The 14,052-nt window shown below is 32.9% G+C and overlaps 1 protein-coding gene across 2 annotated transcripts in view; it reads right to left on the bottom strand.

Moving 5' to 3' along the window:
- Positions 1–14,052, bottom strand: part of ASCC3 (activating signal cointegrator 1 complex subunit 3) — a 301,692-nt gene that overhangs the window by 162,617 nt on the left and 125,023 nt on the right. For both annotated transcript variants that reach the window (XM_006727550.3, XM_081828714.1), the window contains exons 12-13: positions 13,513–13,689; positions 10,887–10,958 (exon numbers count right to left, since the gene is read on the bottom strand). In XM_006727550.3, coding sequence (XP_006727613.2) covers positions 10,887–10,958; positions 13,513–13,689 — 249 coding nt within the window. The remainder of the gene's footprint in view (positions 1–10,886; positions 10,959–13,512; positions 13,690–14,052) is intronic.

Here is a 14,052-nt window from a genome sequence, read left to right on the forward strand (position 1 = left end):
TCAGTCTTCCACAGGCCAAAGCCAAAGATAGTTTTAACTGAATATTAAGGCAAAGCAGAGCTTGATACATCCTTAATAAAAATTTTTTTAAAGGCAAAATTTCCTGATGACAGTAGCTCATAGTTGAGAATAAAATAATTGAGGGATTGCAGAGAGATTATAGAAGTGGAAGTAGGTGCAAATGCTAATTTCTCTTTGTATCTTTTTTTTTTTTTTCTGGCTCTTACGATATAAAATTCTCCTTGTTTCTCTTTGGTCATCTTCTTTCTTTCTTTGTAGCCTTTTCCTTCTCTACCTGGTTTGTTCCCAAACCTTTTTTTAAATTTAGCACTTTTTCTTGTTTCATCCTATCCCATTTATGGCCTTTATAGAAATAACTCTTACCTTTATGTTCCCAACCCAGACCTCTTTTCTGACCTCTAGACCCATATTATCTTGCCTAGCCTCTCCTCTTGGGTATCTGAAATGTAGTATGTCCAAACCCAAAAGTAAGAGATTTCATGAATGCTTCTTTTAGATTTCTTGTAGTTAAAAAACTCCTGAATTGGGGGTTCCTGGGGGGCTCAGTCAGTTAAATGTCTGACTCTTGATTTCGGCTCAGGTCATGAGATCGAGCCCCATGTGGGGCTCTGTGCTCAGTGAGAAGTCTGCTTGAGATTCTCTCTCTCCCTCTGTCTCTGCCCCCTCCCAACTTGTGCGTGTGCTCTCTCTCTCAATAAATAAAATCTTAAAAAAATATGAAAAAACTCCTGAAATATTCCCTTAATAGTACTGTCTTTAATGGTAAAGATGAAGGAGGAATATCTTTAATTCTTGTGCTCACAGTTGTTAAAATGTCTCCTCCTCAAGTATCTTGCTTTTATATTCCTTTGGGAATATGTCTCAATTTGGGAGGAGGGAATGAAGAAGGCAGCACTCAATTCACAGATAAAAGTCATGTTAAACAAATTTGACATGACAGAGCATTGGTACCGAGAATTAGAGATGCTTGTATCTGGAGGAAGAAAACTTTTTTTAGGGAAAAAGGCCAATGGAAAGATCCATTATTAAAGTTAGCACAGTAAAATTTGTTTCAGTTGTACATAATTATTTTTATAGAAAACTAATGATAAGAAACAAAAATCATTCCCCTCAAACAGTCAAAAGTTAAATTAATACGTATTTAGTAGTCAATTTTAAGGGTGATTTCTTATTAGAACCAGCAATATCTACTAAAGAGTTACAAACAATGAAGAGAAAACAAGGACACATCTGAATAAGGAAAAGCTGATAGTAAGTATTAATCCAAGATTGAAGGTAACTTTTTTCCTCTTTAATACTGCAAAGCCTTTTATTCTTGAAACTGTAGCTTTTGAGTAAGCTACTAAATAAGGATGCTTTTTTGATAATGTAAAAAAAGAACAAGTTAACTTATAATAAATATGCTATAATCTCTGAGACAGTTTCTAATTTCTTTTTTTATCACTGTAACAAAGTTTGTATAACAAGAAAAATCTCAATAGGGTTAAGGCATCAATTATTTTCCCATTCTGCAAGTTACCCAGGAAGAGGGGAATTATTAACAGGAATGATAAAGCTGTACTTGCGTTTGGTAACACAAGAGAAGTTTACAAATGAGATGTCTCATTAGTTTGAGCAAATGGATCAGAATTAAAGGCTGAATCACCAACTTTTAATTTCCCAATAGCCAAGAAGACTTGAAGTCTTGCAGAGTATGACTGTTGAAAAGTCAACATGAAAAGATTTTCTCCATCTGTCATCACACATGCTTGAGTGGAACACAACTGCCTCCTACTGTTTTTAATACTTTTAAGGCAAAGCTGCACATAAAATCTATTAAGTACATGAGCACATAAGTTTAGATGATTAGTATACTGAAACCCATGGAATAGTATGACCAGAGAATATCAGCATGGCTTTTGAACATGAAATTTGCTCTCTTCTAATTTAATCTAAATGGAGAGAAACAGAAGAAATTCATTTGTGTATTTAAGAGGAAAGTGTTAACTTTTAGCATAAAAACTATTCACTTGCTTGAGAGTTATATTTTTTATTTTTTTAAATGGACACTTATTTCAGTCTGAAAATAATGTTCTGAAAAGTAGCTGCTCTGATTAAAGTATTTAGGGAAACCACAATTAGGGAGAAAATCCAAAATACTAAACAACTTGAAGCAAGAAAACAAACAAAATCAAGGAGTAGTCACTAGAAGGATTTTTTAACTAGTTGGCAGGGAGAGGGGGGCATAAGGTAGTAGTAGGGAAAATTCAATTGATTTTCCTGGAGTAGAATGCATTACTTACAGTTTCTAATTATTGTATATTAACTGCTAAGATGTATTTAAAAAGCAACAAAATAAAGCTGAAGTTTGTTAGGTACACAGCCCCATAAGAAATAACTTATGTTCCCTTAATAACAAGGAAAAGCATATTTATTGAATATGTAGTTGGTTACTTAAGAGCAAAGCACTAATACAGTTAGTTATAACTATAACTGAATTCCATAAGCAAAGGTCTGCCTCTCTCTCTCTATACACACACATATACACACAAACACTTATATAATTTACCGTACAACAAAACATTTAAAGAGAAGAGTCTTTCAGAATGAAGCATATATAGTTAGATTTTTCAGTCACCTGACTAGGCAGAATAGTATAAATAAAGAGTTAATTTGGGTGTCAGTTTTTTAGATAATAAGGTGAAAAGACTGTTGAATTATATATTTTTCATTTTCTGACAGATGGATACAAATTCATTTGTTGAAATTTATTACTTGGAACCTTATATGAAGACAGACAGTGACTGAGTTAACATTAGAGTCAACCTCAATTGTGAGGGGGGAAAACACAACTCAGAAACTTTAATCTATTGGGAAGTTCTTTGGTAACCTTCTAATAAAAGTAGAAGAGTACACCTTAGTGAAGGTATGTCTTTAAGGAGAGAAAAAAGGGAAAAAATAATCCAGCAAGGCGGGGGGTTGGTTCTAAGCCCCTGAAAACAAACTTCCACATAAGCCTCAGTAATCAAGGAGAACTGTGAAGTAGGAATTCTTGTGTGATGGATTAATTCAAAGATTGTTAGCCTTGTTGAAATAGGTATCTACCTCAGCTTCCAAAATCAAAATGTGTAATAGCCTTCCTTTCTAAGTATCTTCCTTGCAATTTCAGTTCTGGACGTATTACAAAGGCCATCAGTAGAAGCTGCCACACATTAAGCTAAATGAATTCATAGGCCAAATCATACTTGGCAGAGCAACTTACAAATAGAAGACTTGGAATGATCCCTTTGAAAAGACTGAAACAGAAAAAGATTTTAGTTTTGAGCAACTTTCCCAAAGTTACACACATAATATAGGTAATAAAGAATGAAAAGATGGAGCTCTGTTTTCAAATTATGTTGCGAAAGAGCTCTAGAGATGGATTACATTAATATAAGACTGTCCTGACAACTCAGTATTCATAATTTGAAGGCGCTGGCCTAGGCATTTGTAATACTAGCAAAATTAGAAGCAAATACCAACCAGTAAGTCATAGTCTTGATGCATTTTGTATTTCCCATCATCCCCATCTCACTGAAGATGTTAAACCTTTGAAGATGAGGCAATTTGTCACAATCAAATTGTATTTACCAGAGACCCCATACACAAGACACACTGCACTAGGAACTTAACTAACAGTATATTCTTGTAACCCAATCTTACTTTGTAGGACCTGTCCTACTGGAGCACGAAACCTAAAGGGACAACATTACGTAGAACATACTGGTTAAATTTTTAAATAGGACATCTTTGATCTAAGTGTTTATACTTTAATGTTATTGCTTCTATTTAAGGTTCTGTCATATTTTTGGATAGACAAAATATAATAGAGAAACTATAGAGGTAACTGGGAAAAAAAGGAAATTAAAAAAAAAATGAAAGGACACACACCAACAAACACTCTGGATGGTAGAATTAGTAGTGATTTCTTCCCCCTCATTTTTGCTTTTTGGTACGTCCAAAAGTTAAATTTGTTCAAATTCTTTTTTCCCCCCTCAATCTCTTTTATATTAATTATATTTAAACTACATTTTATTTTTTATTTATTTATTTTTCTTAAGATTTTATTTATTTGACAGAGAGAGACACAGTGAGAGAGGGAACACAAGCAGGGGGAGCGGGAGAGGGAGAACCAGGCTTCCCGCAGAGCAGGGAGCCCGATGCGGGGCTCGATCCCAGGACCCTGGGATCATGACCCGAGCCGAAGGCAGACGCTTAACTGACTGAGCCACCCAGGCACCCCTAAACTACTTTTTAAAAATGCAATTATAGGGGTGCCTGGGTGGCTCAGTCAGTTAAGCGTCTATCTCTTGATTTCAGCTCAGGTCATGATCTCAGGGTTGTGAGATGAGCCCCGAGCGGGACTCTGTACTGGGCGTGGAGTCTGCTTAGGATTCTCTCTCTCCCTCCCCCTCTACCCTTCCCTTCACTTCTGTCTCGCCCTCTCTTAAAAAAAAAAAATGCAATTACAGAGGTCAAAGACCACATGGTCACAGTCATGAAGTAAAAACACAGGGAAAAACAGGTTTTTCTAATTGAAAGTGAGTGTACACCCAAAGCAAAACATGAACAATATGATATGCAAAATTGTTTTCGTAATCATGATTTAAAATAGCTGCTAATTAAGAAAAAAGTTCACTGGTTATGATACCACTTTCTTATATGCTTTAAAATTGTAAAACAAATTCAAAATAGCAAACACAGCAGATCATAATCTTAACATCACATTACACTGATAAACTTTTAAAAAAAAATGGCATTAAGTTTCTAAAATCCTACCTAGGTCCACTATGACCATAAAATATTATAACCCATTCAGAATGTATTACAGGATCATGTGGCAAGACCACAAAATGTGGCCATTTGTGCCATAATTCTATTTTAGGAAATTTATCCTGATTAAATCTTTCAATAGAAAAAATAAGATGGTCACTATAGCAGCACTATCTTTAATAATAGAAAATTGCAAACACTGAAAACACTCACTAATGTAGGAATAACCAGTAATAAAGGAAGAGCTAATGTCAGCTTAATAGCAAAGGAGCAGTGTAAAGTTCTGAAGATGCTGTGGGCTTTATCAACACAGAGACTTGTGTTTCAGTCCTGGCGCAAGCCTTCACTAGCTGTATGTACTAGCTTGGGAAGCTGCTTAACACGTCATAGGTTCACTTTCTCTTTTAACAAAAAGAGATCATAATGATTATGTCAGAAGGTTTGGGAAGATTAAATGTCCAAAGAGACTCATGTGGTGTCTGAAACTTACAAACTGAATAAAAACTCCCTTTCTCTTTACAGACATTAAAGTTGTTAGAACCATGCAGAAACAATGAAAAATGTTCAGTATTCATTAAAGAAAACAGTGAATATAAAACTGTATTTACAGTATAATTTAGTAATGGATTACAACTAATAATTAAGTTTGAAAGAACAAAATTGAAAGCTACATGTGCAATTGGATAAAAAATGAGTAGTGGGATGTATATAAAAGTTACAATAATAATGTTAAAATGGTAAAATAATAGTGGAACTATAAAAATTTTCCTTAGTGTTGTTATTTTTATAATTAAAAAAAGTAAAGGAGATGCATGGGTATTTCTACAAAACTTATGAACATTCTACTATTATATTTACTATAGAAAATAAACATCATCACTAGTCATTCAAAAACAGAAACTATGAGACCTGCAGCCTAAGCCTGACTTCTTAAGAAGCCTGAACAGCCTGAAGAGGGCCATAGTTATCCTGCTCTAATTCTTGTTTGGAAAAAGGCATAGATATGGACACAATCCCTGATCCCTAAGTGTTTCTGTGGGCTCTCAAATTACAATCGTACTCTACACAATCACCCACAGTGCATTTTTAGTCAGACAGGAGTGCAGGGGAAGAGAGCTTGGAGGTCATGCATCCGTAAAAGGCTGGCAAGTGTGGATGCCATGACATGCACACAAAAGGTGGGGAGGTCATGCTTGTACCCAACTCCTGCCTCAGCTTTGCTCACTCCCTATTCCTAGGTCCCTCATGCCCTAGAGCAGCATGAAACCTCCCCTGCGGTATCCCATCCAAGTCTGACCTTCCTAAACAGAAAGCCAGGGCTGTGAACCCAGCCCTCCATCCCAACTTGGCCTTTCTGAATTTATAACTGCAAGGGCCCGCCCTCTGGCAGCTTTCTTTTTGAAAAGTAATGCACTAAACAGTGTCACACTAAGAAAGAAAGGAATGGCAGTAAGATCTCATCTCTGTTGACCAAACACCCCCAGCCAGCACACTACGGGGACATGTTAGCCTCTGAAACAGTGAAAGAACTATGCTAGAAGAGGAAGAGGAAATAATCTTCCTAGGATTCTTTAAGTAACAACATTTACTTGGATTTTTACTTACGATAGAAGATACAACTACTACTCTTTCCAACATTTAGGAATAAGGGTGCATTTTATTTTTTAAAGAAATATTTTATAATGTAAGATTTTGTAATTTAATGAAAAAAGGTGGGGCTAATATAACAAATATACTTAAAGGACAATTATAAACAGCATGATAAAGGCAAATAATGTTAGAAAGATGAGTGACCTGTAGTTCCTAAGGCCCCCAAACAGTTACAGGACTGTCAGTAATGGTATTATTAATCCATTTACTTTTATTAGCATTTACAACTATGTACATTTATGTATATGTTTATACATGGATATATGTATTTATCAGTCCTACCAAGAAAGAATTCACAAAAACTCTTTTTATTCTAAAAAAAAGTAATTTATTTCTATTAGAAGCAATCTTGTGTTCCAAAGTAATGAAACAAGTATCTACTTATCTGGTCACTGAGTGCTAACTGCAATTGGAAGAAAAATGATTGTTTTATTTTTTTTTTTAATTCTAGAAGCAATACTAACATTCCTACCAGTGGTGTTTTAAATATTTTTATAACCTTTTCAAGGCTATTCAATTACAAAAGGAGTAGTAAGTGTTTTCCTGACTACAGTCAAAATATAATTTATCTATTTATATGTTCCATACATAGTATTTACAGTTTAATTTCCATTATTTAAAAAGAGATAAAAAATGTTTAAGGGTTTGCATTTATAATGAAATTTATCATAGATTAGAAAAAAATTCTCCTGTGACAGAAGAAATCCTATCATGATGAAAAATTATGGAAAAAAGAATGTTTGCTCACAGTTCATACTTAAATGGAGACCCAGAATAGCCAACACAATGCTAAAGGACAAAGTTGGAGGAATAATACTACCTGACTTCACAATATAGATACAGTAATCAAAACACTTTAGTATAGGCTAAAGAATAGCCAAACAAATGGAAAAGAATAGGAAATTCAGAAATAAGCCATAAATATAACTCACTGATCTTTGAGAAATGAGCAAAGGTGATAAAATGGAGCAAAGATAGTCTTTTCAACAAATGGTGCTGCAACAACTGGACTTCCACATACAAAAATAAATCTAGACACGGACCTTATACCCTTCCCAAAATTTAACTGAAAACCAATCATAGGTCTAAATGTAAACATGAAACTATAAAATTCCTAGGTGATAACCTAGGCGAAAATCTTTAGGTGTGGTGATGACCTTTTTAGATATAACACCAAAGGCATCATCCATGACATAATTGATGAGCTGGATTCCACTAAAATTAAAAACTGCTCTGTAAAAGACACCGATGAGAAAATGAGAAGATAAGTCACAGACTGGGAGAGAATACTTGCAAAAGACACATCTGATAAATGACTTTTATCCAAAGTATACAAAGAACTCTTAAAACTCAACAAGAAAATGAACAACCTGATTTTAAAATGGCCAAAGACCTAAAAAGACACTTCACGAAATATAGAGAGATGGAAAATAAGCATATAAAATACGTTCAACATCATTTGTCATTAGAGAAATGCAAATTAAAACAAGATACCCCCACACACCTCTTAGAATGGCCAAAGTACTGACATCACCAAACGCTAGTGAGGCTATGGAGCAACAGGAATTCGTATTCACTGACAGTGGGGATGCAAAATGCTATACAACTTTGGAAGACAGTATGGCAGTTTCTTACAAAATTCAACATACTCTCACCATATGATCCAGCAATCACACTCCTTGGTATTTATCCAAAGAAGCTGTAAACCTAAGTCCACACAAAACTTGTACACAGATGTTTATGGCAGCTTTATTCATAAGTGCCAAAACCTGGCAGCAATCAAGATATCATTCAGTATGTAAATAAATAAACAGTAGTATATCCAGACATTGGAGTATTATTCAGTACTAAAAAGAATAAGCTATCAAGTCATGAAAAGACATTTAAAACCTCAAATAGATACTGTGAAAAAAGCCAATGTGAAAAGACTACAAACTGTATGACATTCTGGAAAAGGCAAAACTACAGAGAGACTAAAAAGACTTAAAAGGCCAATGGTTTCCAGGGGTACATGGGAAGGAATGATGAATAGGCTGAACACAGAGGACTTTTAGGGCAATGAAATTGTTCTGTGTGACACTATAATGGTCGATGTATGTCATTATACATTTGTCCAAACCTACAGAATGAACACAAGAGTGAACCTTAAGATAAACTATGGACTTTAGGTGATATTGACATGTCAATGTAGGTTCATTGATTGAAATAAATGTACCACTCTTGTGCAGAATGTTGACAGTGAAGGAAGCTGTGCATATGTGGGGGCAGGTGTTGTATGAGAACTCTCTCTACTTTCCATTCAATTTCGCTGTGAACCCAAAATTGCTCTAAAAAAGAACATCTAGTTTTTAAAAAATTTAATGGAGAAAACATTTAAAAATTTATTTAACATTTTTAATATAGTGTATACAAATAGATTTTATGGATTCTACAGCTACATTCCTTAGCTAATAATACAGTTTAAATTTTCTGTAATATAAGAGTTAGAAATAAATGTCCATGGCAGTAATATCTACCTAATTATACCGAATTTATCTTGTTTGTTTACAAAGAAGGTACAAATATTGGTGGCTATACAGGATATTTCTTCCTTTTAGGATTTTCACTGAAATGCTGTCAAAAGTTTCTCTAGATAACATTTTAGGATTATCAGACATCTACTACAACTAAACCTTGTGAAGCAATCTAGAACAGAGGTTGGAAAACAAGCCACATGCAGTTGCTGCTTGTTTTTATAAATAAAGTTTTATTTAAACACAGCTGTGCCTAATTGTTCGTATACTGTCCATGGCGACTTTCATGCTACATTAACACAACTAAGTAGCTACAAAAAAGAACATAAGGCCTGTAAAGCTGAAATTATTTACTATGTGGCCCATTACAAAAAGTTTCTTGGCTCCTGACTAAGAATAAGTAGTTGGTGTTTGGTAATGCTTTTGATTAAAGAAAGAATATTGGTCTTTACCATTACTTTATTTGTACATAATAAATAATGCAATTCATAAAGCAGTTTCTTAATGAAGATCAAAAAAATACACTGATATAAAATAAATGCACATGAAGTGATAATGACACAATGGTTAGTGGAGACTCCACACTCACGTGGACTGAATTTACAACTGCACTAGTAAAATGATGGAAACATATTACTTTATTTTGTATAGCACCTTGTTTTCTTCATCTGTCAAATGATGAAAATAGTACCTGCCTCATTGGCTGGTGAGAGAATTCAGTGAAAAGAAATATAACTTCAGCAGTTTCAGACATTTCCTAATTGTTAAGGTAAGTCACTAATATTATATAATTTAATCATGATTTCTTTTCCCTAAAAGTTATTTTTTTTTTTAATTTTTAATTTATTTATTTGACAGAGAGAGACAGCGAAAGAGGGAACACAAGCAGGGGGAGTGGGAGAGGGAGAAGCAGGCTTCCTGCAGAGCAGGGAGCCCAATGTGGGACTCGATCCCAGGCCCCTGGGATCATGACCTGAGCCGAAGGCAGAGCCACCCAGGCGCCCACCTAAAAGTTATTCTTAAACATAAGGACATTCTCTTGAGATTAGTTAGAAACCTGATTTTAAAACTATTTCTTGAAGGGGCAAAATGCATCAAAGTGGGCAGTGTTCCATGTCTTCAAGTTTAATTCATCTTTGATCTGTTTATATACTGGGGCCTGAAACAAGATTTCATCTGGAAAAAAAGGATTTCACTGCTCTTAAACAAATTTAAAAACCAAAGGACCAGAAAGTATTTAATTTTATGTGCCACGAAAGGTTAATAACAGAAAAAAATTCTTTAATAAAATAAAATGATCCAAAGACCCATATACAATTGGGCAATGATTAAGTTTTATGTAAGCAATTATTATCATTCCACTTTTTCTTTAACAATCTTGAATGGAGCATTTTGAACAATGGAGTTTAAAAGTAAAACTGCTTAACTTCCAAGCACAATAAAACAATATAAAACTTTATTATATATATTTCAGTTGATACTACTTTGTGAAAACAGTAAATAATATAACATTTCAGATTTTTACATTATGTAAAAAATAGAAATTAAAATTTTTGAGGTATGAAAGAAGATTGGTGCTTTTTAAAAAGATTAAAAAGAAAAAACAAAAAACCAGAAGTGTAAAGGATGAAATTCTTCTCTGTCTTATCTACTGAATAAAGGATGACATTCTTCTCTGTCTTATGTACTGCATAAAATGACAAACAAAACAGCATGACCTATCAATATTGGGATGATAATATTATCTATGAATATTTTATGACTTACATGGCTAAGCACTGAACTAAAAAATAATATTAACTAAAAATACATAGTCATTATCTCAGAATTAAAGAAAATTTTTAAAAGCATAAAAAATAATTTTAACCATTAAGTATCCTCTAAAAACAGGATAAAAGAAAGTAAGTGTACCTGGTGTCCAGCCTTTACTTGCTTCAAAACACTTTCATAGCATACTTCATCCATGTTATTCAATTGTTGTACCTTAAGGTTTTTAAAACACAAATAACATAAGATGAAGGTATTATAAACTTTCTAACTACCAACAAAACTACAGATTTTAAGGCATTTTTTTCCCTTTCAGATTAAGTAGAATGCAGAAGCAACAAATGCAATATAAATACCTAGCATGTAACAACCTAGTAAGAAACAAACACAATATGGTTTAAAAGTACAAATAAAATACCTCATACAATACTTTCAGAGTACTAACTTTCTAAGTGTGCCAAGTTTTTTAAAGACAATTTTAAGGATAATATACTAGTTGTAGATATTTTAGAATAATTTTAAAGTTCTTTTCTCGGCTTTTCCCAGGAAAGCCTGCTCTTCAGGCTGTTTTTCTTCTATTTCATTCTATATGAGCTTTCTTATGGAATTCTCAAAATCACCAGAACACTACTACTAGAATGCCATGGTATATAAAGCTGAAATCGAAGGAAACATACTCTTTCTGTAATATATATGGAGAAGGGTAGACATTTTTCTACAGAAACATTTTTCAGATTAATTGAAAATTTAGTATCAAATTCATGAGGGTCCCATTTTCCCTATTAATGATGAGGAAAACTTCCAACCGAAAACATAAGACGGTTAATCCAAAGGAGCAGGCATGTGATTCAGCCTGTATCTCTCTATTCAACATTTATTAAGAGTGCGGGAGGGATGAAAATGTCATATACATCTGAAATGACTATGATTTAGACTATTTGCTTTAATAAAGTAAACGTTTTTTATCATTCTGTTACTCTTATGATTTGTGTTAACTAAAATGAGATAATCAGAAGATAATTTACTCCCCATTAATGATTCAAAAACAACTTCAGCTCGCAATAATTTTTTCAGTGTAGTTTGAGTTGAGTTCCAGCCAAAGCCATTATTTCAAATTAGAGGTGTCAGGCACACCATCCTCCTAAGTTCTTCCATGATAACTGAATCACATCATGTGTTTCTGAATGAAACTCTGAGAAACCTACAAGGATTTCCTTTCATATAAGATGACAAATTAATAACTGTAAATATATTAAACAACACCCTGGGGAAATGCTTAATGGTTACCAACTGTATATTTCACTGAGTGTAAAAATAATTCATTTTAGTAAGACAGAAAAATCTGTATCTATAATTAATACATATAATTAATTTACTATTTACAGTAAGATACATAAAAGTGTTTTTCTAATATTGCCAAACTTCTAAACTTACAAAATAATTATGATGGTTTAATCACCTGATGCCATTCCTTTTATGATTACAATGTTAACATACTGTGGTGCAAATACTTCGAATTTAATTAGCTTTAAGTGATTTACCACTTTGTATGACAGAATTTAAAAAAAAATTTCAAATGGATGAAAAGCATCTGAAAAATTTTTATTCTCTGTATCTTTCGGTGATAACCATCTGCTACCATTTAAATTATAAAGCTGAAAGAACAATCTAAAGCTATAAAAAAACAGCTCTACATCTGTCCTAAACATTAAGATATACTAAATAATCAAATATATATTAAGTGACTGAAAAAACAAGCAAGTGATACTGAAAAGCACTTGAAACAAATTAATGATAAAATATGTACAGCAGACTATTATCATATCATGAACTATCCTTTTGTCCATAAGTCTGAAATGGCTCCCCACAACTCCAAAGATACCTTACTTTGATGCAATGTAGATGGAGCATAGACACTGTTGTATGAGTCACTTCTGGTATTTTTTAGCTGAGTATTTTATTTGTAATAGTGTAAGGTAAAATGACCCTACTTTACTAATAAAATTCTTTATAGACAAGTAATGCAATACATTAAAGACCAAGGCTGACATAACAACACATGATTCCATCTTATTTTCTTTTATGAAGAGGTCAATAAGGCGTTTGGATCTTCTTTTAAACCTATTTCTTCTACAGAGAAAAAGGTGTCATTAAACAGAATATTAAATTCATAAATTCTGAGCAAAGTACAATATTCTTTCACAATATTATAAAAGTCTAAAATAAGCACCCTAATAGTGTAAATGGTACATAGTAATACTATAAACAAACTTTTAAAAGCATTATAAAGAATTTCATAAATGCCACATATATATAATTAACATGGTAATTATAAAATATTACAAGTGAAAAGAACACCTCCATTAATAGTTGCTACTAGGAATTATTTTTCAATTGCATAAAATGTATTATTTTAGATGAATATCATATCAAAATGTGTATTACTGGTTTAATGAGAGCCTTTTATTATTTCATACCATTCTTCAATCATATCAAAATAACTTTCTGAAACTTATAACCTTATATATAACTTGTATTCTTAGCCAAGAATACAAAATATACATTGATAATAGCAATGCAAACTATAAGCAACTTTTGGAAGGAGTTTTTTTTTTAGTACATATAGTTAAAGAAATGTGCTTGATTTTGTCTAAAACATTCAATTTGTAATCCTACAGATTAGGTCCTTTGGAGAAATCCCAAACAAGCATTAAACAATAAATCCACAAAAACAGCTTTAGAAAAGTATATTATTAAAAAAAATATTTACCTTATTTGCACTTTTAACCCCCAGAAATGTCTGTCCAAGAGGAACTGGTCGAAAACGGCCATCAAAGTAGAAAAGTCCAATACAGGGATTAACGTGTAAAAATGTAGCAACATCGAGGTAGTTGGGTAAGGTTGCAGAGAGCCCAAGAATCCTTATCATACTCTGTGTGGATTCCACCTACATGGGTTATATTATTTAATGTATGATGTAAATTCAACCCATTTGGATTTTTACAGAGTTTGAAATAAGTTTTAATAGAGTATGAAACATTTACAATAAAACAAGATCCCCCTCCACCAATATGTAATAACAGCACACAGTCTAAAAGACAGATATTATGAAAGAAAACCGGCCTAAACCTGGCATTAAGAATAACATAAAATAATTAAAAATGTAATTTTAGTAGGTTTCCTGAACTGGAAAATCCTATCAGTTAATGTTTTTCTTTTTTTTTCTAAAAATGTAACAAGGTAAGTGACATACACGGATTAGGTTTTAGTCTTAAGTTTTACAAATTTATAATTTCAGGTGCTAAAAATT

Source organism: Leptonychotes weddellii, chromosome 8, assembly GCF_054177405.1.
Source record: "Leptonychotes weddellii isolate Sample4059 chromosome 8, ASM5417740v2, whole genome shotgun sequence".
Taxonomy (NCBI): Eukaryota; Metazoa; Chordata; class Mammalia; order Carnivora; family Phocidae; genus Leptonychotes; species Leptonychotes weddellii.